At 46.0% G+C, this 26,122-nt stretch overlaps 2 protein-coding genes and 1 long non-coding RNA gene across 7 annotated transcripts in view; 1 reads left to right on the forward strand and 2 right to left on the reverse strand.

Annotated features, from left to right (window-relative positions):
• Positions 1 to 215: 215 nt before the first annotated feature.
• Positions 216 to 15,626, reverse strand: dyl (transmembrane protein dusky-like). 5 transcript variants are annotated; one of them, XM_033384454.1, is made up of 3 exons: positions 15,147 to 15,626; positions 5,125 to 5,380; positions 216 to 2,570 (listed from the first exon to the last, which is right to left on the reverse strand). In XM_033384454.1, the coding sequence occupies exons 2-3, from the start codon at positions 5,191 to 5,193 to the stop codon at positions 804 to 806; spliced, it is 1,836 nt and encodes a 611-aa protein (XP_033240345.1). In that variant the 5' UTR covers positions 5,194 to 5,380; positions 15,147 to 15,626; the 3' UTR covers positions 216 to 803. The 5 variants fall into 5 exon arrangements, with proteins under 5 accessions (XP_033240345.1, XP_033240346.1, XP_033240348.1 ...); XM_033384455.1 differs by lacking the exon at positions 15,147 to 15,626 and adding an exon at positions 6,129 to 6,423; XM_033384457.1 differs by lacking the exon at positions 15,147 to 15,626 and adding an exon at positions 5,981 to 6,080.
• A 3,394-nt stretch (positions 15,627 to 19,020) lies between these two features.
• LOC117185020 (uncharacterized) lies at positions 19,021 to 25,043 on the reverse strand. The gene is made up of 2 exons (XR_004470515.1): positions 24,921 to 25,043; positions 19,021 to 19,897 (listed from the first exon to the last, which is right to left on the reverse strand). It is a non-coding gene; the product is annotated as an uncharacterized lncRNA (long non-coding RNA).
• Claspin (claspin) overlaps positions 22,044 to 26,122 on the forward strand; it is a 4,245-nt gene continuing 166 nt past the window's right edge. Inside the window, exons 1-7 of the mRNA XM_002135065.3 lie at positions 22,044 to 22,950; positions 23,018 to 23,265; positions 23,321 to 23,926; positions 23,982 to 25,277; positions 25,340 to 25,592; positions 25,649 to 25,981; positions 26,048 to 26,122. The exon at positions 26,048 to 26,122 is cut by the window's right edge and continues 166 nt beyond it. Of these exons, the coding sequence (XP_002135101.3) occupies positions 22,180 to 22,950; positions 23,018 to 23,265; positions 23,321 to 23,926; positions 23,982 to 25,277; positions 25,340 to 25,592; positions 25,649 to 25,981; positions 26,048 to 26,122 (3,582 nt within the window). The 5' untranslated portion in view covers positions 22,044 to 22,179. The remainder of the gene's footprint in view (positions 22,951 to 23,017; positions 23,266 to 23,320; positions 23,927 to 23,981; positions 25,278 to 25,339; positions 25,593 to 25,648; positions 25,982 to 26,047) is intronic.

The following is a 26,122-nucleotide window of genomic DNA, read 5'->3' on the forward strand; positions in this document are numbered from 1 at the left end:
TATTTTCGTACATCTTGCTGGATTTGTTGATCTTATAGGAGTGGGGTCCGGGGGATCTGAATCGAAATGTTCGCAAAAAAGCTTCCCCAACTGATAATATTGGTATTATACTACCTTAAGAACATTTCATCATCTAATGATAAGGATTGCATTTGTTTGGCTGCCAGCCAGCGATAATAATAGTAGACCGCAAAAGCCCACTCGAAAAGATATGATTGTTAATAAAAGTAAACTTTTTATTCATTCGCAGCTATCAAATAAAGTAATAAATAAATAATTTAATATATACATCTGCTATATTAACTTATTGTAAACGATTTTCTGCTTTTCCATGTCTGCCGCCTTTTACGATAAACGATTACGATATAGTATATGTATGTATAATATATATGTAACATTTGACGCCTTATCCTTATCTGGTTCCAGATATCTTTCATTATTATATATAATTGTATAACTGAAACTTAACAAGTCTGACAATGCACGAAATTACGCCGCAATTCCGTATGTTTCAAGTTCGATTCGTTAATAACTAAGGAAACCATTGATAGTTAAGCATTGTAGGTGTAGGGGCATTCTGTGGTAAAATATAGAAACCATTCGAGTCGGGGGAAACTCAATAAATAACCAAAAAAAAATAAATAGAGTGTGGAGGAGTGGGATGATGAGGATGACGAGGGTGAATCCATTTAGTGCACATAAAACTGATTTGGTTTTCTGTTCACGCCGTGTCGTCGCTTATGCTGATGCTGATGCTGATGATTCTGAATCCCAATTCGATTCTGGTTTTGATTCTGATTCCTTTAGTTGACATAGGCCATGCCCGCGCCCTTGCGATCAAAGTGGCGGACGCGCACAAAGAGGAAGGCAGCGACTAGAGAGGCCACGGCCAGTACGAGGAGCAGCATCACCAAACCACCCACGAAGCTAGGCACCGACATGCAGATGGTCTCGGCATCGGCGGAACGGGCTGACTGGATCACCACCGTCTCGTTGCTGGCATTGCTGTTGAGGGCAAAGTTGACGTCGCCCGGAGCCACCACCTGAATGATGCGGCTCGTGTTCACGTCCGTCATCTCCTGGGCATTGCGTTTGTAGATGCGCTGCGGCTTGACCACAATGTCCATGGTGTCGCGACGTCGGCGCACGCCCCTTAAGTCATCGAGACCCTCAACTGATCGCGGGCGTCCGCCCAGAGACACGAGATTGCCACCGGCACTGAGGTCATCCTTGCGCTTCACGGTGCTGTACTGTCCAGGCTGGCCGGGCAGTGGCGGAGGAGGCAGTCCCAGCTCGTTGCTGTTGGCCTGTGCCTGTTGGGGCGACTGGGAGCTGGCTGGGCCAGATCCTGGTCCTGCCGCAGAGTCAGCTGTGGGAACAGCGGAGGAGGTCTGGGCCTGGGGCGAGGGCACCACATCGGGCTGGTTCTCGGAGTACGCGCCGGTGGCATCGGAGGCGGGATGGCGAGGATCGGGATATGCTGCTGGGGGCAGACCGCCCAGGGCAAAGTCGTTGCGTTCGTATGCCTCTGGAGGACCATACTCCTCCGACAGACCGTTGCCGCCCAACTGGGGCAGACCGTACTCGCCGCCGGGAAGGCCGGGACCGCACTTGGGCTCGGGGCAGTTGTAGCGGCACACCTGGATAACGCACTGGAAGTGGACGTTCATGGAGTCAGGGAACTTGAAAGCCTGGAAGTAGGCGAAGCTGACCACAGAGGCGGAGGGGCCGAAGTTCTTGATCTTCTGGAACTTGCTCATGATCTTTGGCCGGACAACGCAGCCGTTCTGGTCCACCAGCTGGATGGGGGCTCTCTTGCCGTCGTGGGCCACGCAGTTGCGGACGAGCATGTCGAACTTGTTCTCATCGTCCTTGATGGCCAGCACCATGGTCATTGTCTGACCGATCTTTACGATTCCAGAGACCTCAGAGGCCCATGGTCCTTTGCCCACTTGGATCTGCATCCAGCACTGGAGATTGTCGCCCAAGAAATTAGCCGTCACCGCGTGCAGCATGTCCACCTGGAAGGGCCTGAAGGTCACGGCCTTCTCGTAAAAGTCGTACCAGGTGCAGCGCAGCTTGCGGGCCTGATCCCACACCTCCTGCACATATGGATCGTACTGGATGATGATCGTGTTCTCTACGTAGCTGCCTGAGGGAGTGGGTGCACCATAGCCAGCCGCATTATGGTTGGCCGAGCTGGTCATGCCGCAGCTATTGAGGAAGATCTCGAAGGTGGCGCTCAGATGGCCAGTGCCTGGCTTGAGGTGCACGCAATGCGGATCGCTGTAGAAGCCCTTGGAGAAGATCATGCCGTAGAAGGGACGGTCGAACTCGATGTTCACCCGCATGTGGGTCTTCTCGCACTGCACCTGCAAGTGCTTGATCTGGGGACTGTCGTTGGTGCTGGCCAGCGGCCAGGCCTCCTCGGACAGGTCATTGGTGGCTCCAGTGCTCAGTGGCCCCTGTGGTGCGCCATAAATGGGCGCCGGCGGGCCATAGCCGGCTCTGTGTTCCAGTGGCAAAGCGGCGGATTCGATGTGTGAGGCATCGCCATGCACCGCCAGATGCTGTAAGGATAGAAAGATTGAGGATTAGTTGAATGTAAAAAAGAGATCGGAGCTTTCCTAACTGGAAGGAAATGATTTGAAAATTATAGATCTGTAATCCTCAGCCACTTCCTAAGCGTCAGCTCTTTCCCCATTTCAAAAATTGTACGCCATACATAGATCTTTCTTTCGATTTGAGACTGGGGTGGGTTATGGCTCAGCTACCAGGATTGCGGAAAGCCCTCCTATTTACGAGTGTGTTGGGGCTGCAGCTTGTTAGCTTGTCTTACTTTTGCCATTTAATTGGATATGTGGGTTATGCAATCGGAATCGCAGCCAGAAACCGCAGAAAATCCCAAATTGTGTGCGACGACATTTTGAAAGAAGCGACGCGAAGCGTTGAAAATTACATGACAGCTTAAATATTTTGAAATTAAATGGTTGCTGGAGCGGAGTGGCGTCGCGGGGGCTTGCTTACCAAATTGAAAGCATGACAGAGCTTGGCCCATTGCGTAAGACAAAAACCCACTGAAAGATGGCTCTCTCCACGCACAAGCCCTCCCCCCCGCCGCACTCTCTTGGGGAGGGTGGGGAGGTAACTTCGGTTGTCACTTTCTTTCGTTTTCTTTTGGGGCTTTTTCCATTCCCGTTTCACATCTGGTTCATAATTTAATGGATCTCTGGCTGCACACGGGAAGCGGATGTCTGTCTAGAGGAGACCCAACGAAAACCGAAAGTTAAAGCCAACACGATGACGGTGTGGATTTCGGTGGCTGCTGTTCGCCGTTGCCGTTGTCCACGCGTTGAGATGTCGTGAGATGATTTTGAAAGTGAAATGACCAAAGAAAAGCAAACAAACAACGAAACAACAAACAACAAACAGAGACACCAAAAAAAACTTTGCTGTTTTTCTTTCTTTTTTCTTTTTTTTTTTTTTTTGGACATTCCACGCAATGCCAATGGAATGGAATGGAATGGATGGAGAGATATCTCTATCAATGGCAATATGCTCGTAAATATCGATTCTGTGGCCCCAACGATCGATCGTTTGCCCGATGTTCGGATGGCATTTGTAATCAGTTTTTTTTCTTCTCTCTTTCGATCGGACCGACGGACCGGGCATTTCACTCCCGGCCCGAAGAAAACACTGACAATAAATAAATAATAAAGCAATCTCTGTGAATTAATGCGCTATAAACAAGAAAGTCAAAACTGGTACAAATCAGAGCATAACTGCAATTTCTTCGCCGCCTCGGCACCCCAGTACAACAGCACCTCAGCACCAATGCCAGCAGCAGATCGGATCCGACCAGACACGCAGCTGCCTTGGCCATCATCATCTCCTTCGGCCAGTTGACCATCTCCACAGCGCCAGAGCAGAGCCATAGCTTCACAGACTGTCGGCCAGTGATTGCAGTGGCTAAATGGCGTGGAGTGGAGCATGTGTGTGTGTGTGTTTTCCATCGGGGGCCAGTGATTGATGCGCTTTAAATAACCCACTGATGTTTCGATTTACATGGCAGCCAATCCACAGAGAGAGATGGGGAGGGGGGGCGCGAGCGAGAAAACACTGTGTTTTGGGCATGCTTATCAATCGAAAGCGTGTAGGGGTCTGAGGCTTGGAGGCACCAAGAAATCAAACAAATGTATGGGCATTTCCTATATTGATTGACAGCCTCCATAGATTGAGAGCTTTGCTGTAAGCTTCTGTCTAACTTTTCGCAGAAAGAAAAATATATAAATTATGAAATGGCTATTTACAATTTGAATATAGGATAAACTTCCCATGAAGATGATATTTTCATATCTGAATGAAAGTTGAACTTGAAAATATCCTACAATCTTTTGTCTTTCACGATTTTTCCACTGTACCTTCATATTCCTAGAGGTTATACTGTATTCTCTTAAGTCTTCATATAATTTCCCTCTCTCTCTCTGCTAGTATATGTCGGATTATTTCCAATCACTAATTGCAATGATTAGCAAACTGCCGTTCAATGCCAGCTGTTACATTTACCTCAGCACACTAAGCCTCAGCCTTGTCTAACCCTCACTTACTCTCAGACACCGACTGATATTGATCTGCCAGCAGAACCGCTATAGAGGTAGAGGCTCTCCCGTCCGATCGGATCGCAGACTCCGACTCTTCTGTCGGCACAGACCCAATCTATCAATAGAGGCACACTCGCACTGATTTGCATTCGAATTGCTATTGATAAAACGGTAGTCGATTGAGTCGAAAGTGAAGAGATCCGCTATGGCTGTGGCCGGGCCGGGGCTCCACTGCATACGAAATGAGCTCGCGGCGGAGAACAGCCTCTGTCCCAGCCACAGCCGCAGCCGCAGCCGGCCTCGGCGCTCATGTCTCTTATAAAGTGGGCCACATCTCTGATCTTCCTCTATCGGACTCTAACTGTACAGCATTTGGCGTTTCCTAATTGAAATTATGCACAAGCATATTTGATTGCCATCGTAGAAATCCATCGAGTGGGTTGTAAAATCGATGGGTAAGGCTGTCACTTTCCACAGATCGGTTGGGATTGGTATTGGGATTGGGTTTGGGCTTGGGACTCACCTTCGTGTTGAATATCAAGCAAAGAACTATGGCCAAGAGGCAACTGCGTCGCGTCAGGTGGTGTCCCATTTTGATCTGGTTCTATGTGTGTGGTGTTCTCTGTTGAAATTGAAATTCCAAATTGGCGATTTGGAACCCAACAAAAAAGTTATCTATATTTTTTTTTTTTGTGTTTGCTTCTTCTTCCTACGGCGCGGACAGCTCTTTGTGGCTTTCTTCACTCCGTCGTTGTGGTGGATGTTGCCTCTCGTTGTTTCTGCAAGAAAAGAAAGGGGAACAAGGGTAAACAATGCTGCAGAATTGCTTTTCAGATTTGCATACGAAGATATTTTTGAGGCCATTCAATTGCCGTGGTAGGCTGTTAACAGAGGGGGTTAACGTTAACGTTAACAGCTGAGTGGAAGCTGCCAAATGGGAGCTGAGCTTTCCTCAAACTTTATTCACAGAAAAAAAATAAAGCCACAGTTATATTTGAAGTGCTATTCAAACTCGAGTTAAGGGTTATTTTCCGCTTTCTTTGGTTAGATAATATCACTATTTCCACTATTTAATTATGCAAAAATCTAACAGCCAGCCAGCTGCACCCTGTATCTACATATGGATGTCAGTCAGCAGCAGCCGCAGCCGCAGCCTGACTTTATGGCCATCATTAAGCACCAAAATTAATAGCAACAATTGCCACTTTTCATGTCAGATGACACGCACAGACACACAGACTCACAGATGCACACACACTAACAAAAAGAAAGAGCAGACACACACACAAACACACACACAGCTGCATTTTATGTAAAGCACAAATGAAAACTCGCGCGCACCAAACAGGAACCACTTTCTATTTTCACTATAACAGTACTCTGCGATCGGCACAGCCAGAGCCACAGACAGCCAAAAGAAACGCCAACGCATTCGGTCGGTCTCTGTCTCTGTCTCTGGTTTTCCACACGGTGGCTGCACTTTATGGCCAGGCCCATTAATTTTTCGAGTGTTTTCTCGGGCCTTACTTTTACAGTTGCCCAACAGTGGAGTAGCCTAGCATTACATTCCGCCTAACAGTCGCTGTTAACATTGGACTACTCCGACTTCTACTCCGACTCTGGCTCCGACTCTGACTCCGACTCCGATTTCAGCTCCGACGGTGGTGGTGCGCCTGCGTCTGAGTGCCGCTAAAGACTGACAGCTTTCACACAGCTTAAGGCTGAAGCTGCTGCGCGCTGCTTTTGGAAAAGTAAGCGGTATGGTATGGTATCGGTGGCGTCTCGGTCTCGTCTCTGCCCCAGCGAACGCATTTCACTTGCCGCCAGAAGAGCAGCAGCAGCAGCAGCAGCAGCAGCAGCAGCAGCAGCAGCCGCAGCAGCAGCAGCAGAAGCAGCAGCAGCGGCTGGGGCAGCATTTGGTTTCTTCTTTTTTTGGCCTTTGGTGAATGTTGTTGCCTGGCAGTTTTACTTTTACAGATGGATGGCAACAGTTGGAGCATATTGCACGGCTCTTAGTTTCAACTACCAACTCCACACATAGTTCCACAGTACCACAGTTGACTCCCCAACTCTTCTTCTCAGCACAAAACACATGTAAATGGGCTTTTAACAAGCCTTGGCCATAAAATACGAGCCACAGCAGACGGCCAACCAAGAGCTGGGAGACGGGAATTGGAGTCGGGAGTGTAAACCGGCTTGCTGGCGTTGAGCAAGTGTACTATTAACCCACTGAAACAGTAACGGACACCACAAACTTGCCGTCAAATGTTTTGTGCGGGGGGATCCGTGGGGAGTGGGGAGTGGGTAGGAGGAGTAGGAGAGATATCCATCAGACTTCAGTTGGAATTGACTTGAACCCTACATACAGCTGATGATCGGATTATGCAATCTTCTTTGCTTCTTTTCTCCTTATCTCTTTACAGTTTTTCTCTGCAGTAAAGTGCATGCTTGTCCTCTCTCATTCCAAACAGCAGCTTAGAATCTTATGTATGAATTACAGTAAAAACGAATGAGCTGGTAACTCTCTCTCTCTCTCTCCTTCTCTCACTCTAGAACTTTATATGAATGAGAGGGTCACTCCCTTTTTGAGTCCTCTCTCTTACTCAGCCTTGAACAAGAACGAGCTTTACGTTCTTATTGGCCTGTCTCCCTCTCTTTCCGAGCAGCTCTGACACGATCATTCTTGTTGGTGTGGCTGTGGCTGTGGCTCTGGCTTGCTTCTTTAACAGTTAACTACGAGTATTTATAGGTTATTTACGACTACTAATATTTTCCCTGACTCACTTTCTTCTTCCCCTGCAAATGGCCTGGAGATTTGCATATAAAACTAGAAATCTTTTGGCAATTAGCGGAAAAAGGCAGGCGAAATTTTTCGGCGGTGGCAAGAGTATTCTCTGCTAATTGCTGGCACCCGAACAAATTCCTTATCAAGCGACTTCAATCGCAGACAAAGAAGACACAAATTTTTCTTCCGAAACTGATGGAGCTTGTTTATAATGCTCATTGTTGTAGTTTTTGTTGTTGCTGTTGTTATGTGTAACTGCCAAATGGAATTGTTTATTGTTGCTGTTTGGCAAGTGAAAGTTTTTCTTCGCTGGAGATCTCAGTGTCTCTCTCTCTCTCTCTCTCTCCCTCTCTCTGTGTGTCTCTGGGTCTCCCTCACATGCTCATACACTGTCCGACGACGACAGTCTTCTTCCTCTGAGAGATGCCGCATATAAGGGCATTATTTCTTGGCCTCTGCTTTTGTCTTGTTTCCTTTTTTAATTAACACAATAAAATTATTTGCTCACACTCGAAAGAAATCTCTTCTCTGTTTGTGCGGCGCGAGAAGGTGCCACTTTTGTTTTCAACTAATTAGTTTACGATCCTCGGGGTTCAGCATTTTTCATTTATTTCTCCCCCCCCCCTCCGTGCGCCATATCTACCTCGTAGGCATATTTACGAGTGCCTAATACTAGTAGTATCTGTGGGGCAGCAGGCAAACATTAAATCATGTGAAAAGTGCCCGCGCCGCGACGCTGCAAGTGAAAATTCAATGAAAAGTTGTTGTCTCTGCGCGGAAAGTTGCAAGCAGCACGCTGCAGGCTGCCGAAGGGGCAGAAGCGGTTCAGCTCAGTTGTCTCCGCCGATGTCTCCAATTGATTGAATGACAATGCGTGACGCTGGTCACAACTGGTCCACTCTGGAAACTAGGTGAACCACTGCACTCACATAACTCCTAGTAGATCTCCACTACACTCCACTCCACTCGGACCGAGAGCGAGCTCGTTCTAATTCTTGGTAATTTACGTGGCTTCGAGCTGTGTACATAGATACAGATCCCAGTCCCGATCCCAACCCCCTATGTATTTTGATGAGCCGGATATCGATACGAATCGTGGATGGATTTCGATTGTTAATGATCGGGCACCAAGGATTTGAATAGCCCACATTAAAGCACGACATTTCCTGCTGTGTAAGTCCAATGCGAAGAAACCAGTAATTTATCAAATCAAATAAAACAGCATGTAAAGCTGTACTTTTGCTCTCATTTTCTATGGATAAACTAGTTCAATGAAAGCTCAGCCAGATATGATATTCTTTCCAGTTAAATGACATTCATAGCGTTTGCCTAGCTCCATGAACTAGTTTATATTCAAAAGCTTCTCCTCCTATTCACACTAGGCTTTGTTTCGGTTTTCTTTATTTCCATCAAACCCGAAATTTCCATATAAGGACAACTTTCCTTAGAGCCTCGCGTGGCATTCATTGACATCGAATGTCAATTAAAAGAAAACGAAAATGCATTTAATGCCTCGGACAAGTAATTATTTATCCATGCGTTCAATGCGTTGCGTTGGATTTTTTTTTTTTGCTGGTGCTGTTTTTGTTTTTGGCATTTGCCAAAACGACTTCGTTAAGTCCATTAATTTAATTGAACGCTTTCACAAATCCCCCGTCGAAGCTAAAGCTCCCGCTCCGAGCAGTGGCTGGCGTCCAGTCTCCAGGGGCCGGGGGCCGGCCTCTCCAGCATACTACATGGATATAGATATATGTCTGTATGTCTTTATACAAATCTTTTTGGATATTTGTCTAAGGTTATTAATTGAGTAGCTGACAAATTCGTTTTTGGGGAGGGGGAGAGTTCGACATGCCTGATGGCGGTTAGATGATGAGCTGGAACTGGGAGCGGCTTGAACCTCAAATATTATTATTGACAAAAAAAAACAGAATTTGTTGTTTCGTTTTCGGAATGTTTTCGGATCGATTTGCGGCTGGTAAAAGTTTCACTTGCAGATGTGCTGTGCGTCTCGGTGTCTGTCTGTGCATTTTTGGAACGTGTCTGCTGCCGCTGCTTTTCATACGCGTACCGCCCCTCGTTGCCACTCGACTCGATGTCATTTTTGTGGTCGTTTGCAGCCGTAAGTGATCGATATTATTTGCCATTGTGGCATAGAAATTGAAGCCCAGTCCCCCACAGCACCAGACCACAGCATGCGTAATTAACTACACATGCCCATGCCCCCGGTCGAATCACGAGGTTCCACTCTCGTATCGGATGCTGTGAAAGTGAAATTCATTCGACAGCAAACAGCAAGAGCAGCACAAGAAGGAGAAGGCCAAGAAAAAGCGCAAAAATGTTAACAGCCGCTGAAGGTTTTTTTTTTTGTTTTGTCGTCTTCTCTGTCTTGTAAAAGGGGCAATTTATCACCGAGAGTATCCGAGTGCTCCAGTGTGTGGTGTGCCTCGGTTCAGTCGCTTTTTATAGTTATTAAGTAACTTTTTTTCTTACAGATCATCAAATGCCAGCAGTAGCAGGGAAAAACGCTTGACTTTGACGTGTCTGAATGTTGAAAGGTATTTTTCGGATGATACGTGGTTTGCTTTTTTCGCTTGGCTTAGCTAATTCAATTTTCAGCTTTCAAACTGTTTCAGTTTGGAGTTTTTGACTGGTAATTGCCTATAAATGGGATTTATTTTGGGTCAATTTTGTCATACGTATGCGTAATATTGTCTAACAATTGAGATTATTATGAAAGTAATTGATAGTTTTATATACCTTTACACTCGCTTAAGAGGGAGCACTTTCCAACTCTAAGTCCATACAATGTACTAATCTCTCCCCTATATCCTTTTCCCATGCATAAACAAAAGAGTTAGGCAACAAACTTTTTGCGTGCAAAAGCCCGCATTGTAATTTCCACTCTCACACCCATGTCCGTGGGGCATACTGGCGATAAGCGAGGCCATTTTGTCCGGGCATTATGTAAAATAGAGCAAACAATTAATTTTCTATGCTCCAGTTTTTGGCGACAAGGCGACAATTAAAAGACAAACCCGCGATAAGGCGCAGGCGCAGGCACCCGCAGACGCAGACGCAGTCCAGGCCCCCGGGGCACTGTCTGACTCGCAAATGAAAGTAAATTGTTGCATGCCACACCACACCACACCACAGTCCTCTCTTCCCCTACTTCGACGGCATTCCATTCACTTTGTTATTTTTTGTATCATTTTTTAGTTTCTGCGAAGTTTTCCAACCGTGCCTCTCGCATGTGCGTACAAAATGATAACGCAATTTATCGCAAAATAGGGAAAGTGAAATTAGAAATGGGCACCGCGAGCGATTTGCATATGTAGGTGATCTGTGGCAGCACACACAGAGAGAGAGAGAGAGGGAGAGGGAGAGGGAGAGAAGGTATTGTATAGGAAATGATAAGTGAGGCAATTGCAAAAAGAAAGGAAACCATAGGGGTGGTTGGGGGCACTCCCCGAAAGGAATTGTAATTGCTGAAATGGCTTGGAGCTGAGGGAATTTCTTGTATTTGTTTGCATGGTATTCAGTGCCTTGTAAGAAGTCTTCTCCAAGACAAAAAACACTCCATATAAAAGGTAGAAGCATATTAGTACATGGTCCTTCTATGGACACAAAACCCGCCTTTTTAAATACAAAATGGGAACATTTTTCAGGCTTCTTAAGACTTTTTTGAGTAGTGGAAGAAGTTTTTTTCTCCAGCCTGTCTGGAAGATCTCTTTCCCACTCCAATGGGCTTTACACTTGAATTTCCCCCCTAAATTCGCATTGAACCATGTCCTCAGACTCCTGGCCAAAGAATTCCCGTTAGCTGTTGACCATTTCCGTTGCGTGAACATCAGAAAAAATGACACAGAAAGTGCCGAAAAATGCAGAAACAACGACCGACAACCCCTCCATGGAGATTATTAGTGGAATTAGTGGACTGGCAAAAAAGTGCCGTTAGCCAGGATCAGCGGTACAGATAAAGCAACGGGAAACAAGACAATTAACATATTCCACAATTGTCCCGCCTCTCCCCACCACGCCCCTGTCCCTGGGCATTGGAGTGGCATGAGGGGGCACTGTAGTTCCTGCTTGGTTTTCATTCCTTTTTTTGGCCATTTCCCTTGTACTTTCCATTTCTTTTAACTGTAAACGCGAAATTCGCTTTAGCTCCAGTTGCAAGGAAGCAGCGAGGCATGCCGCACACACAACGGAGAGGGAAGAGGGGGGATCTGAGACCATTGAATGGGCAGAAGAACCGGTTACCCCCATCTGAGCAGCACAGTGCAATGTGCAGCGCCCAACGAAAGTAAAAACTCAAGGGCTTGCACTTTCTGCCCAAGCAGTCCGTCCGGTCCGGTCTCCATTTAATCGAAAGAGATGGGGCGACGTCCAATGCCGCAAAGAAAGAGACGGCAAAAGAAAGCAAGGCAATCAAGAAACGTGGCAGCCGGAGGGGGGGGGGGGGGCTGGGCCATCTGAGGCATGCCATATCCTCTACTTGCAACGCATCGTTAGCCGAAGTCGAGTCAAAGTCGGGGACTGAGACTGTGACTGAGACTGAGGAGAAGTTGCAGTTGCAAGTAGAAGCCCAGGCTGTAGTTTCTGTGGCACTGTTGCACTCTCGAAGTTGGAGCTGAAGCGGTTGCCGTTGCCGTTGCCATTGCCGAAGCAAAAGCCAAAGCCAAAGCCAAAGCCGGTTGCATTTTGCTCTGAAATAATTAGTGACCCAATTTCGGTGCTGCGCTGCGGCTGTCGCCACACGGAGCGGCATGTTCCGCTTGCCTGAACGGCGACTCGCAGCGTTGCAAGCAAATTGTTGGGCGCTCTCTGTGGTGTTGGCGTATTTTGTGGCATGCATGCAAAGAAAGTGGTTTTCATTTCTTTTCAGCACACACCGCACTCTCGTTTGGCTTCTCGACTCGTACTCGAAATGCGGCTCAATCAAAAAAATCGAAATACGAAAAATACGAACTACGAACAGATCTACGACCAACCGACCGACCAACCGACCGACCGCCCGCCCATTGATCTCACTGATTTTCCATGATTTTCTTGATATTTTCAAATCAACTTTGATTGCGGCTAATGAAGAGCTCTTGGCGGCAGCACAGCACAACAAAGAGCTGCAGATGGAGATGGAGATGTTGATGGATTCGAGTGGATTGATTCGAGTACTCGGAATAGATGGTGCCAAATGGGGTTTTGTGTTCCGATATGAACAAGCCGACAATTGTCTGGGGGGGGTGACTGGCTGGGCTGGCTGGGCTTTCAAGGGTTACGAGAGCTGCTGACAAAGGAAAATGGAAAGAAATCAAATTGAAATTCAATTGAAAATTATTCACAGAATAATACGAATATGAAAAGCACTTTGTGGTCGCTCTGATTAGAGAAACTCAGCAACAAAATGAGATGGAAAATGTATGAACTGTGGAAGGTCACATCAAAAGGCGGTTTTGTGTTTGGGGAGGGGTATTTGCTTGGGATCTTGTTCAAATAGTTATCTAGAGCTAATCATATATTAAATGATGTTTTATTCCATTCGAATCCATTGCTATTCCAAATTCTTTTCTAATTTGTGCCTGCTGTTGCATGAAAAATCTCTTTTTCGGAAAAAAAACCCCTTTGGCTGCCAATGAAAGTTTGTTTTCTGGTTTTTCTTTCAATATTTTCTTTCTGTTTGCCTGCCTGACATTTTCACGCTGCCATGGAAAAACTGCGTGAAAATTGCAGAAGGCGGCGAGACAATTGCCGTTAATTTGAGATTGTCGCCAAGTTCCAGAGACAGTCTCAGTCGCAGTCGCCATCCCAGAGGCCGAAACAGAGTCAGAGCCAGTGGCAGTGGCAGTGGCAGAGACAGAGATCTTGGAGATCTCGGGGATCTGAGAGTGAGCTTGCTGCAATAGAAACCAGTAATTATGGCAGCAAGTGGCCCAGCTTCTTTCACTATGAGAATGTATCTCTGTGCGCGCTGTGCATCTGTGTGTATTAGTGTGTGTGTCTGTGTGGAATCAATTAAAAGTATTGGCAGGCGCTATGTTTGGGCAGCGATGACAAGTGGCAATGGCACACACGGCGTATGAGCAATGTCTGCAGCAGCAACAGCAACAGCAACAGCAACCCACTTGGCTAAAGGCATCAGCGCGCGTGCTGACTGCCAGAGATACACAGACGCAAGTATCTGCAGATTGCATCTAAGTGTGTGTGTGTGTGTGTGTGTATCTGAGTGCCGAGCGAAATTGTTTTCATGCACTATCCAAAGTGGAGCAGTTTTTGAACAAAGCAATTCGCAATATTAATCAAACAGCAGCAGAAAGAGCAGCAACACATGTGAGTATGGAAAACTCTACAATTGCAACTGCAACATAAGCCACACAGTGCCCCGCGACTACGACAGCGAATGAGAAGCGGCACACGGGTAATTTCAGACTTTCATTCGCGCGAAACGCGATGAAATTTCACCAGCAGCAGCAGCACCAGCAGCAGCAGCAACAGCAACACCAACAGCAGCAGCATGAGGCACAAGAGCAGCAAACATGAGACACCAGAACCAGAGCCGGCAAAAGTTGCAGCAGAAACTTGAATTTGAAGTGTTGTTTCCCCTCCAGTGGGTGGGTTGCCCCCTCTACCCTTCTACCCATCGATTGCAAGATTTGAGAGCTATGCAAATCCAAATGAAGCTTAATGAGCCAAGGGTTCCACATCTTTAGATTCATCTTCAGCGCCAGCTCAAACTCCAGCTCCAGCTTCAGCTTCAGCTCCAGTTGCATGCCTCAGCAGGCAGCTAGCTGGCGAACAGCTCTACAGCTTTTTCAAGAGCAGCGTATACCTCCTCTTTAACTATCCATTAATAATAGCCATATTTCCGCATAATGCGTCTCGACTTTCTTCTAAATGGATCAGTTCTTTTCTTCCAACGAAAATAAAATCTATATTGGGCACTTCTTTCGCAGAAAATGATTGCAACGCTTTTGTAAGCAAGTAGAACTTAGGTTTTGGAGATACTATATCATATCATTCATATATGAGTGCTTAAGGGGCAGATTTCGGCTATCATCTAACGGGTACTGGATGAGTGTTGCCCTAAGCGCTGATGCCTTGAAGTTTAAAGACATATATTAGAGATGGGAGTGCTTAATGCGGTTTTAAAAGTTCGGGAATCTTTCATATTTCATAAGGTTTTAATTTACTTTAATTATGATAAATGGAAAACGGCCAAAATAAAGATAATTTGAGTTGGAGTCTTGAACTCTTTGTATAAGATATTTACAACTGATCCAATGATCAGCGAAGCCTTAAAAAGAAACCCACAAAAATCCTTTTAGTACTCTTTCAAATCCAGAGATACGACTTTTGCCAGGGGAAAAGACGAGTCAGTAGGTGGCTTGCAGACTTTTTTCCTGTTTCATGTATTATTTTATAATTTTTTAGCCATTATTCAGATAGAAAAAAGTACGCCTAATTGGCCAATTAATAAATAAATATATCTTAATAAATAAGTTGTGTTCAATGGCGAGGAAAATATCTGAATATAGAGGTTATAACACACAAAGTAGCAAGTGAATGATCGACAATTATCCTGTCACACTTTTAACCACACACAGATCACAGATACCAAAAGTTTGCCAAAAATAACAGCACAGCAAACAAATAAGTAACTTTAAAAAAAATCAAAAAAAAATGCATGCAATGATCGTAAGTATATCGAACTTCCATTGAGCTCAACTCCTTGACGACTCCCTCCTCACTTGTGGATCGTGTCTTACCTTCGGGCACTGTAAATCCTTGGCCTTGGGGGCTTTGGCTGGTGTGGATGGCACAGCGGCGGATCACGTTGAAAGCTGTTTCCTTTCTTGTTTCGCTTTCTTAATTGGATCGGATGGGATCGGATCGTAGTGGATCTGATCTCGAATATGTTCGATGCACAAATTGAAAAAAAGAGTAAATCGAGAGTGTTGTTCGCTTGTTTTTTATTCCAATTTCATATATGGGTTATATTCGGGGCACAGCGAACACGGGACGCGCAGCGGGTCGCGATGAGCTGGACGCTGGACAGGACGCACTCGAAACGCCACACACAAGATGGAGAGACAGAAGACGACTCGTCGCACACAAACGTTGAAATGAAAATGCGGCCCGGCCGTATCTCTAACCAAGATTTTATATCGCGTGAAAGTTTTGACCCCTTTACGGCTGCTTCGCTCGAGCGGTGTCTGAGACAAGGCGGAGAGACTATATCGTTGGAGAAAGAGAGCGCGCACTGCTTATATATATGTGTATCTCTCTCTCTGGAGCAACACTCTCTGTCTGCGCGATGCTTCTCTGCCCCTCTGCTCTCTCTCGCGATCCCTCTGTCTCTCTCTGGGTCTCTGCTGAATGCAAAATATGCCGTTTTCGGCTATTCTTTGGCTCAAAACACGACCCGATCCGATCCGAACCGAACAAGTTTCGGGCCAACTTTTCATTTCAGGCCGCTTTCTGCGGCTCTTTCTTGCGGGAGCATTGCCGGGTTATTTTTGGCAACAAGACTGCAGCGACTCCCCTCCCCTCTCTCCTCCAGCCCATCCCACCCCATCGAAAAGGCCCATCGCAGAGGCGGCCTGGTTGTGTCAAGGTAACTGGTGACGTCGGGGCACACCACGATCGGGCCACTACCTCAACGATTGCCTAATTTCGATTGTTATTCGTAAAGGGTCCACGTCCGGCTTTGGCTCTGAGTCAGCTAACGGGGCTCCTCGGTTGGCTGTGGGGCGTGCGGCTGGCTCTTGACGCCTCTTGTTATTCTGGCCAATGCATTGGAAAATTAAATTATGATTATGCAATGCCAACCGCCGCCACCCCCTCCCCCCCTTAATGACATAATGCATATGTAATTATTGTTAACGGAATGCCTGCCGCTGCGGCAAATTTTGTTTGCTTCTGTTTTTGTTTTTTGTTTTTTTGTTAATTTAACCTTTGTGTTTATTTAATAAGTTTATTAAGTCATTTTATTGTCTGGCTGCTCCTGCACTTTTGATAAAAGAAATCATTTCGAAATGGAATTTTGTACCCTTGTTTCTCGTTGATTTATCTGAGCGAGCAAGTTCGTTGCTTAAGTCTTTTGTTTGGTTCGAGAGAAATTAATTGAATAAAAGTGGAAATATTTGATTGTGTTATTTGCACAACTGTTGGGGCTGTGGTCCCTTTGTTTATTTTATAGGTTCTCAAAAGAGATTCCCCCAAGAATGAGTTGTGAAAGTTTTCCCCATATTCCATTGTTATTTTAAGCAAATCAAAGAATCTCAAGAATTTTTCGAAAATCAAGGCAGTTTTTATTAATACTTTGTACGAGTATTTTTGAACATTTAATGAAATCTCTTTCTACGATTTTCCCATTATAGAAATGGGGCAACCAGCATTTTATTTAAAACTTAATTCAATTAAATTATGCTCCATGAAACTGTGGTTATTATTAGTGATTAAAGATTGTTTAACAAAACGCAGCCATTAAATGATTGCTGGCCAATTTGGGAATGCCTTGGGGGCCAGGTAATGCTCCGCATTGCACAACTGAAACGAAAAGAAAACCCAAACCAAGAAACCAACAAATAACTTTGTGCCAAATTTGATCAATTTGCCAAAAGCAAATGTGTCACCCGCCACCAGACTCCACTGGGAGATATTTTTTGGCCAATTTCCTATGATGAAATGGCACAAAAATGCTTACACAAATTGCCAGGCCGGCACACTCTCGCAGATGATTAAATAGAAATGCCCAAATCGGAGGGGGAGAGAGAGATACCAAATGCGAAATGTATCTACGACAATTGATCCGTCTCGAGGCGGAGCCAAGCCCCAAGAAAGTAATCTTTGTGAACTTTCATTTGGCCAAAGCACCTTGGCTGCCCAAGCGATGACAGCATGGAGGGAGGGTCTGCTGTCTGTCTGCTTGGCCCTCCGCCTCTGGGCCAGACCAAAAGAAATCGAAAGTTCCGTGTGCTGGGGGTTTCGATTTCATGCAGTGCCAATCGCCAATCGCAGCCCTGCCCTGCCTTGGATCCGGGGTGATTCACATACAGCGTAGCACACATGGGGCATGCATGGGGCCAGGCATGGCTTCGAATGACGTAGATCCTCTGCACAAGCACCAGCACCAGCATAAATGCGTTTGTTTGAATTCAAAATAATGCTTTTTGTGATTCGCTGTGGTTACGCTGGCAGCCCCTGCCATCCGCCATCCGCCATCCAAAACGGAATTGGGTCAGGGACGTGCCTGGCATGCTAATTGAGTTACGGATATGCCTCACGGCCTGACGCATCTCGATCTCGATGGTACGTGGGCAGGCCCAGATCCAGCTCGGTTTCTGTTTCGGTTTGTTTTGTCTTTTCTTTCTAGAAAATTAAGCCCCGAACCGGGCGGTTCGCTTGGAGTTCGCTTGGTTGGGAAAGGCAATGGTTTATGCGTAGAGAACTCAGATGTGATGTAATTCGTAAGGGAAAGTAAGGCAATATCTGGAAAAGAGTTAAGCATTCCATGAACCTACCTTTTATTGAATGATTAACAGCTCTCAGATCTCCACTTACTCTCACTCTTTATTTGCATTTTTATAGAACCATCTGATGGTGATAAACGTGATAATTTGATATACAAATCGTACACTTCAACTAGAATACATTAAAGTTTTTCTTCCAGTTACAAATCTTCATGTCTTTCTGTTGCAGAAGAACTCTATAAAAATATACAAATATTCCCACTGCCTTTTACAATTTACTTAACACTTTATGCAAACATAAAAACAATATAAAAACTATATTAAAAAATGAAATAAAAGTTTGTCCAACACTAAACGTGTTTACCATTTCCCCCAAAAATCTTTATCTTTCGGCCGTTTCCTACATTTCTCACTTGATTTTGACAACAATAGCCCGAGGTAATCCCGAGTTCATTTAGTTAATTTTTTTGAGTTTTTTTTTTGGAAAATACAGAAACCTGTTGGCCTACGGTGTTTTGCGAGATTCGGGTGTTTGCTGGTATCTTTCTCCCACCTGTTCCGATGCCAGTGCAGTTATAACGGAGCACAATTTAAGCTCTTATTGTTTATCGACAAATTATTGTCGACCGGGGTCTGGCCCTAACAATGTCAATCATTATGCAAGTCCCCCCCGCCCTCCGTGCACCCCAGCACGGGTCTCCGGTCTCCCGGTCAACGAGCTCAATGGAATCACCTCTGCGTCCCGAACGCTCTACAGATCTGATCTCCACTCTTTTTTTACTTTCCATTTCTTTTGTCAGTCGCTGCTGCTGCTGCTGCTGGGCCACAATTTGTTGAGTGTCTTTATGGCTTTTATTGTTATTGTTGGAGGCTTTTCCGTTGGGTTGAGTCTGTCGCCAGGCCCTAAAACACATTTATAAAGACAATGAACTTTTGCAGCTATAGACGATGGTGAATGCTGGGGGGGAATGCTGCTCCACTCCAGACTGTAGTAACTGCAGATCAGGTGCTGGCAGCACACTTTGGCACCAGACTGTTGGATAATTTGTCTACTGCTTGGCAAACAAAATATATGCCTCCTATCTGGAGGCAAGAAAATGTTGATTTTTATTACAGATTAAGCCGATGATTGCCTTCTAAACATTACTTTTGTTTTAATCGAATGGAATTGAGTTCAAAATTCTGTTGATTTATTGGTATAATTCATTGTAAGGGAATATAAATTGTACTTGTTTTAAAACAGAAAGCAGGAATTAGGATTTCTTTTCAATATTTATAATAATATCATTCCCTTGGTGGGGGGCGATTGGTACCCAAGAATCTTAGCTTCACTAATTTCGAATGATTTCTTTCTGTCCCTATGGTGATATTACTCCCACGACGACACTTCCTCGGTGAATTTCTCTGTGTCCATGAAACTTGTCAATTGATTTTGAGTTTGGTTTCGGTGTTTCTTCGGTTGTTGGCGGCTGCTGCGCCCTTTTGGCCATATCTTCTGCTGATGGTTGGCCGCATAAATGGCGCTTAATTATTATTTTATGCATATGACTTGGGTACGGGTTGGGGCTTGGGTTCGGGTTACTTATGGGAGTCGAGCTGTGGCCGTGGCCGTGGACGGAGCCTGAGTCATGCGCCATATATCACTTTCACTCGCCAAAAGCCAAGAAATGCTAAAAGCAAAACGGCAAAAATCTCAATCGAGCATCGAAAGGCCCGAGACAGAGCCAAAGTCAGGCGAAAGACGAAAGACAGAGCCAAAAGGCGTGTCTGGGTCTGGGGCCAAGGAACAGCTACGCTACAATACATGTGCCACATGCAACACTACAAGCCTGGATAAGCTTTGGCTCTTTTGTTGGACTCCGCGGATGTCAATTTGCATTTAATTGCGAGAGACAGAGTCGAGAGCTAAGCCCCGGCATCACCATCAGCATCCACTCCGATCCGATCCGATCACCAGTCGAGAGCTGCAGTTGAAAGGCGTTGAAAGGCCTCTGTGTCCGGCTTATGTCCGATATGGCCGATTGCATAAGCTGCATATAGCCTGGCTAAAAAAAAGAAAAGAGAGTTTTTTAAAATAGCTTCCTAACGCCTTGCAGTGTACAAAGGCCGGGCATCCATCAGCCTGATGGCTGGGCTTTGTTTGCTGTCGATCGAAGACCAATTTCCAATTCCACAAAGATTTTTGGGGGCTATCAATATTGATACAAGACATTTGGAAGTTATGTGTATCTTTCGGGCTAGGCTTGGCTAGTCTCTCCGTTTAGCACAAAACACTCACACTCGACGATTTTCACTTTCGTTTCACACTGTGGCACATGCAGACACTATGTGTATATCTCCCTCTATATAGACACCGATATCTGGCTGTGTGCGTATGCAAATTAGGTAGCGACAGCGACAACAAGGCGCAGAAATACCGTAAGTGGCCAACAGCAAAATCTCTGCTACAGATATGAGAAAAGATGAGGCACAGACACAGACACAGACAGAGATATCTCCGTATCACAGATACACAGATACGATAGTGGCCGCAAGTTAAGCGGTTTTTTGGCCAAATGAAAGAGAAATTGTGCTCGGTCCAAGTCGAGATATTGTGGAGTTGTTTTTTCTTGTTATTGTTATTAAAAATATGCTAATTGGTGCGCAAGCTGAAGCTAAAAGATACAAATGCCTGGCTCATGGCCCATAAGCATGAGCATTATGATTTAATCTATCTGTGAGTAGCCGCCACTTGAAGATATTTCTTCTGGGAATAAAATGGAATATACAATGACATAATCAGCAAAGAATCATAGACACCTATTACAGACTATTTTCAGCCATAACTCCATCGGTTTCTCCCGCTCCCAGTGAGAGCATCAAAGAGTTGTCAATACCCCGCTAATTTCTCGACCGATTAAGCCCCTGCTGAGTATGGTTATGGGAATATATTATAAATTTGCAAAGCGGAAACCATAAGATACATAAATGATGCGATGCCCATGTGTGTGCTTCACTTTCTTTCAATCTTTCTAAAAGTTGTGTAACGTAACGCTTTGTATTTTTTAGGATTCATCGGTGGCGTTGCGCAACCCGGCATTTGTCACCCCCCTCGCGTTCCAAGACATTCAAAAATGCATTAATCAAATCAAAGTCGAACGGACTTTTCGTGAAGAATGAATGTGTGAGTGAGCCCAGAATGCGGCGATCTTTGGAGCGTGTAAAGTGAAAAGACTTTGGGGAATTTGACACCCATTAAAACGGTTCGGTTTTGGTTGTTGGGTTTCGGCCTTTTGCTTTCATTCAGAGCCGAGAAACCATCGTTAATTGATATCAAAACCTGAAGTCGACTGGACTGGATGCGTTTGTGGCTGAGGCCATTTATAATTGCATTTTAATGCTATTTATTCAGTCGGATATTGGTGGGGAGGGGGGTAGATGGGCTGGGGATACACATGGGTCGCTGGGCCCTCGACGAGGGCTATCATTAGGCAACAGCAGCAGTGGGTTACTTAATGACCCTAAGCCAAAAGACCTCCAGCCTTTCTAGGGGGGCTGCAAACTGTGAAAGAGAAATGGCCGGGCGCAAGAAAGAGATGCGGAGAAAGCATCGCTGCCAGCCAGTGGCAGCAACCCAACTGCAACAATTCGCTAACCCAGCCAAACAATCACAGAGACAGCAGCAGCAGCAACAAGAGAACAGCTACATATGTATATGTACCTCTAGATATGCAAATCCATTCATTCGCTGATTACTTTCGTTTGCTGTACTGTGGAAAGGTTGATGTGATGCTTTGGCTCTGCCTTGCAGATGTTCACGGTGTCTGATTTGATTGGTTTGCATATGAATTAACATGTAAATTGTATAGATTGTTGCACTGATTGGCACTAAATTAAATTGTAGACACTTAGCTCTGAGTAATACAGATTTAAATCAAACTTTGGCAACAGGAATTTTTGAATTTTCAAATAATGATTCATTCTCAGTGGCGCCACCTGTAGGCATGCCTAGCAATCACTAATATAGTAAAAATGTTAAAAACCAGCCATTAAATAGTTTATTTAGCTGAATGTGGGCTGTGCAATCATTAAAAATTTGTAGTAGATCAGATATACTGTGATTCTTGTGGAATTTTCGCCAGAAATTCCGATTCAGAAATCAATCCGATTAGCCGTGTTTCGCACCAAACACTTTGTTTTCAAACACTTTACAGCACTGTGCCCATCAGCTGTTGGCTCCCGCGACTTTCAACACATTTCGCGCCAAAACACAATCATAATAGTGTGCGTTTTCAGATTGTTTTTGGTTGTGTTTTTTACTTTAACTCAAAAGAAGTGACCCAGAAACATGAGCGAAACGGTTGCCGAAACAGCAACGGCTGCAGAAAATGACGAGCAAGAAGACTCAATGGAAAAGCTGCAAGTGGAGGAGGAAGACGAGAAAAACGTTTCCGCTGAAGATTTGTTGGGTGGCAAGAGTCTGATGATGTCGGACAGCGAAAATGAAGATATCTCCGATGCAAAGGACCAGAAAGTGGCGTCCAAGAGCAGGAGGCAGCGATTTCTGGACAGCGATGATGAGGAAGATGGAAAATCAGTGCAGGAGAAGGTGGGCAGAGAGGTGGACCAGGCAGAGGCACAGATATCCCCCATATCCAGAAGACAGCGTCTCCCAGACAGTGATGATGAAAACGAAACGGAACCCGATAATGCAGAAGAGCAGATCTCGCCGAAATCCAGTAGGCCTCGTTCTCCAGACATTAATGAAGAAGATGAGGAGTATATGGCCCCCAAAGCCAAGCAGAAGATATCTGCCATCATCGACACGGACAGTGAGGGAGAACCGCAGGGGCCCAAGGAAGAGGACAAGCCAAAGAAAAAGAACAAGCGTGAAAAGAAAAAGAAACAACGAATGGACAGCGACAGCGAAAGCCACAGCCATGACGAATCCCAGAAAGAGCAAAGCGGTGAGAAAACTAGTCCCGCAAAGAACAAACTCAAAGGTCTAGTGGACTCTGAATCTGAGCCGGAGCCAAGCAACGGAGAGGAGTCCGGCGGAGAGCAAGAGAATGCCACTGAATTTCACGCCGAGGCACCTAAGAAAGCCAAGGCAGTGCGGGTAAATTTCTCCGTTCAATAGAGATTGGAAAATTTATTAACCAAATTCCGATTCCCCATTTTCTTAGGCATCGGCCAAAAAAGCGCTGGACACTATGCAGGCCATTCAGAGCGAGCAACAGCGGTTGCATCGCGAGGCGCACATCAGTGTGCCCTACCACCAGCCCAAACCGCGTACCCTGAAGGAGTTTCTTAGCCGCCGCACTATCAATACACCTCTGGCCACGGCCATGGCCGGGGGGAGTCCCATGCCCAACAAACAGCCAAGGAAATCGATGGGCCTGCGTATGAACAGAGAGGAACTGGAGGCATATGCGTAAGTACTGTATAATCCATCGGAAAGTTGTGTTTCATTATTTTTACATTTGCAGAAAACTAATGGACGATCGCGCCAAGGAGGCCACTGAGTTTTTCAAGTCCGAATCGGAACCCGATGATGAGGATGGTTCGGATGACAATGAAGCGCCTGTGGAGATGAAAGATAATCCTGGTATAATGGATGAAGCGGCAGACATCTTAGACGAAGTGAAGAAGCAGTCAGAAGAAATAGCCGAAGAGATAGTGAAAGACCTTGCTATGGATGAGGAGAAGGTGAAAGAGCCAATAGCATCTACTTCTGCTGCAGCTGCACTTAGGTTCGCGGAAATGAGCGAATGTCTACCAGAACCAGGGGTGGGATTATCCACCAAAGACTGCCTCGTCACGGAAGTTATTGAGCTGCCCAGATTGGATTTAAGTACTATTAATATCACGCCGCCTTCTAAGCCCGCTACTCCCCGGATAAGTGAGGCCATTCGACGGCTGAAGATTGAGAAAAGCACGGATGTGAGTCCCTCGTTGAAAGGAGATGCCACAATGCTGATTGATCTGGAAACGGGCGACATGTTTGCCAAAAAATCAACCGGAGTTGACGATTTGCTACAACGTCTGATGAAAACACGAGAGGCCAAGAAGCACAAGACCACGGAGACTGTCAAGTGAGTAGAAGATGCCACCATTTAACACCCCCGACTAACGCCAATTTCCATTTAGCATCCTGTCTACGGCGCATGGTAAACTGGAGATGTCCAAGGTGAACATTCACTTGCATGAGGAGGAGCCAGTCAACAAGGATGCCACGCCTGGATCGGCCTATGTGAAAATGCAAGAGCAACTCAAGTCACGTATCACGCAGAAGCGCATGGAAGATCTGCGCAAAAAGCAGGCAGAGGAAAAGGAAAGGGCAGCAGAAGACGACGAAGAGGAAGGCATGGATGTGGATGAGGAGTACGAGCCGGATGAAAAGCCTTGCCCCTCTGCAGTGGCCATCAATGAGGACGAGGAGATACTAGAAGAAGGCGAGGAAACAGCATTGGATGAAGCTGATGCTGAAGAGGATGTTCAATTAGATGCTGAAGTTGAAGATGTTACACCTGAATCGGAAAATAGCAGTGAAAGTGAGGAAGAAAGTGAGCCAGAGGAGGAGAATCCAGCTGGAAAGAAGAGGAATCGAATCATCAGAGCCTTCCAGGATGATGACAATTCTGATGAGGACGACTTGGATCTTCTACAGACTCCAAAGCCGCCCAGCAATGCCACACCAATGACGGCCACTCAGCTTCAACTGTCTGCCCACAAACTTTTCGATGCGGAGACCCGGCGCACTGCCAGCGATGAGGAGAATGAACTGCTCGACCTGTGCTCTGGCCAATTCCCGCAATCCCAAATGGGCTCCTCAGCAGCTCCCTCCACGGACACGGCGCTGATTAGTCAGATTCCCATGACACAATTTGGAATGGCAAGCAGCCAAGCCCCCGAAGAACTGGAGTCCCTCTGTTCAGGCACCTTTGCAACACAGCAGCCCACGCAGCAGACAGAACAGCCTAAAGAAGACTCTCAGCCGGTACAGGTAGCCAACAAAATTGTGTCCAGTGATGAGGAGACAAAGGAGGAACCCCTTGAGACAGAGAAGCCGCGCAACAAGAAACTCACCAAGAAAAAGCCAAAGAAAAGAGCTTTAGGCTTCTCCGATGACGAAGAGAGCGATGCCGAGGACTGCGACGAGGAGGAGGTGGAGCCGCTGGGAAGCGATGCAGAACCAGTGGAGGAGATACCCGAAACTTTTGTCGACTATGACTCCGAGGAGAATGAAATCGTTGTAGAAATGACAAAAAAAGATCGCCAGCTGCGAGCATCAAACTTTATGGAAAAGGAGGCGGAATTATCCGAGTCTGAGTGGGGCTCCGCCGACGAAGACGAGAAGAACATGGATACCTATGACATAGAACTGGGCGATGAAGATGAGTTCGATCGGGAAAAGTTACGCAGCGAACTCGGACAAATCCATGCGTAAGTATAAACGTAGGATAGACTTAACAAACAAATGTCATTGGGATTTCTTTCTTTCACAGACGCAAAATGCTCGACCAGGATATACGGGAGGTGCGTCAAATCAAAGAAATGCTTTTCGAGGACGAAGAGGGAGCCGTACGACAACGCCAGTTCCGCTGGAAAAATGTCGATAGTGGTTTCAGTCTAGAGGATCAGCAGCGCACTGAGAACGGTGAGGCCAACGAGGGCAGTGGCGATGAGGAGAACGAGCATATGTGGCGCAAGATTCGCTACGAACGCGAGCAGCTCCTACTGGAGAATGGACTGAAAGCGGTGAGTGCAAGATCGATTATCGTATGGATATCAGTTTCTGAATTTGTATCATTTAGGAGGGTGCCACCCCCCTATCTCCAGCCGTGGCGAACAACACCAGCAATTCCGGAAACTCTATTCGTAGGCTGAACATAATCACAGCCAAGAAGACGACGGTGGAGATGAAGAAGAGCTCCCCGTTCCTGATCTCAAAGACTGTGACTGGAAGGCAGCAGAAGGGCACGGTACGTGGCTCCTTCCTCGTGCGGGACAACGAAACACTCACCAAACTGGCTGGATTTACTAAGGGAAGTGCTGGCGATGTGGACGGAACAGCGGGAACTGTTTCCGTAAAGACGGCCAGGGCCAAAAACTTTGTGTTTGCCACGCTAACAGAGGAGGAACACGAGGTAATAGTTTCGCCTGCATCTCTCATAGTTTCCAATCACTCTAATGTATATTTTTGTCGTTTTCAGAATCAAAAACGCAAGGCGGCGGATTTACTCAACAGCAGCAGTGAAACGGGAGTTAATTTCATGAAGAAGCCGCGC

The sequence above is a fragment of the Drosophila pseudoobscura genome, chromosome X (genome assembly GCF_009870125.1).
Source record: "Drosophila pseudoobscura strain MV-25-SWS-2005 chromosome X, UCI_Dpse_MV25, whole genome shotgun sequence".
NCBI classification, from domain to species: domain Eukaryota; kingdom Metazoa; phylum Arthropoda; class Insecta; order Diptera; family Drosophilidae; genus Drosophila; species Drosophila pseudoobscura.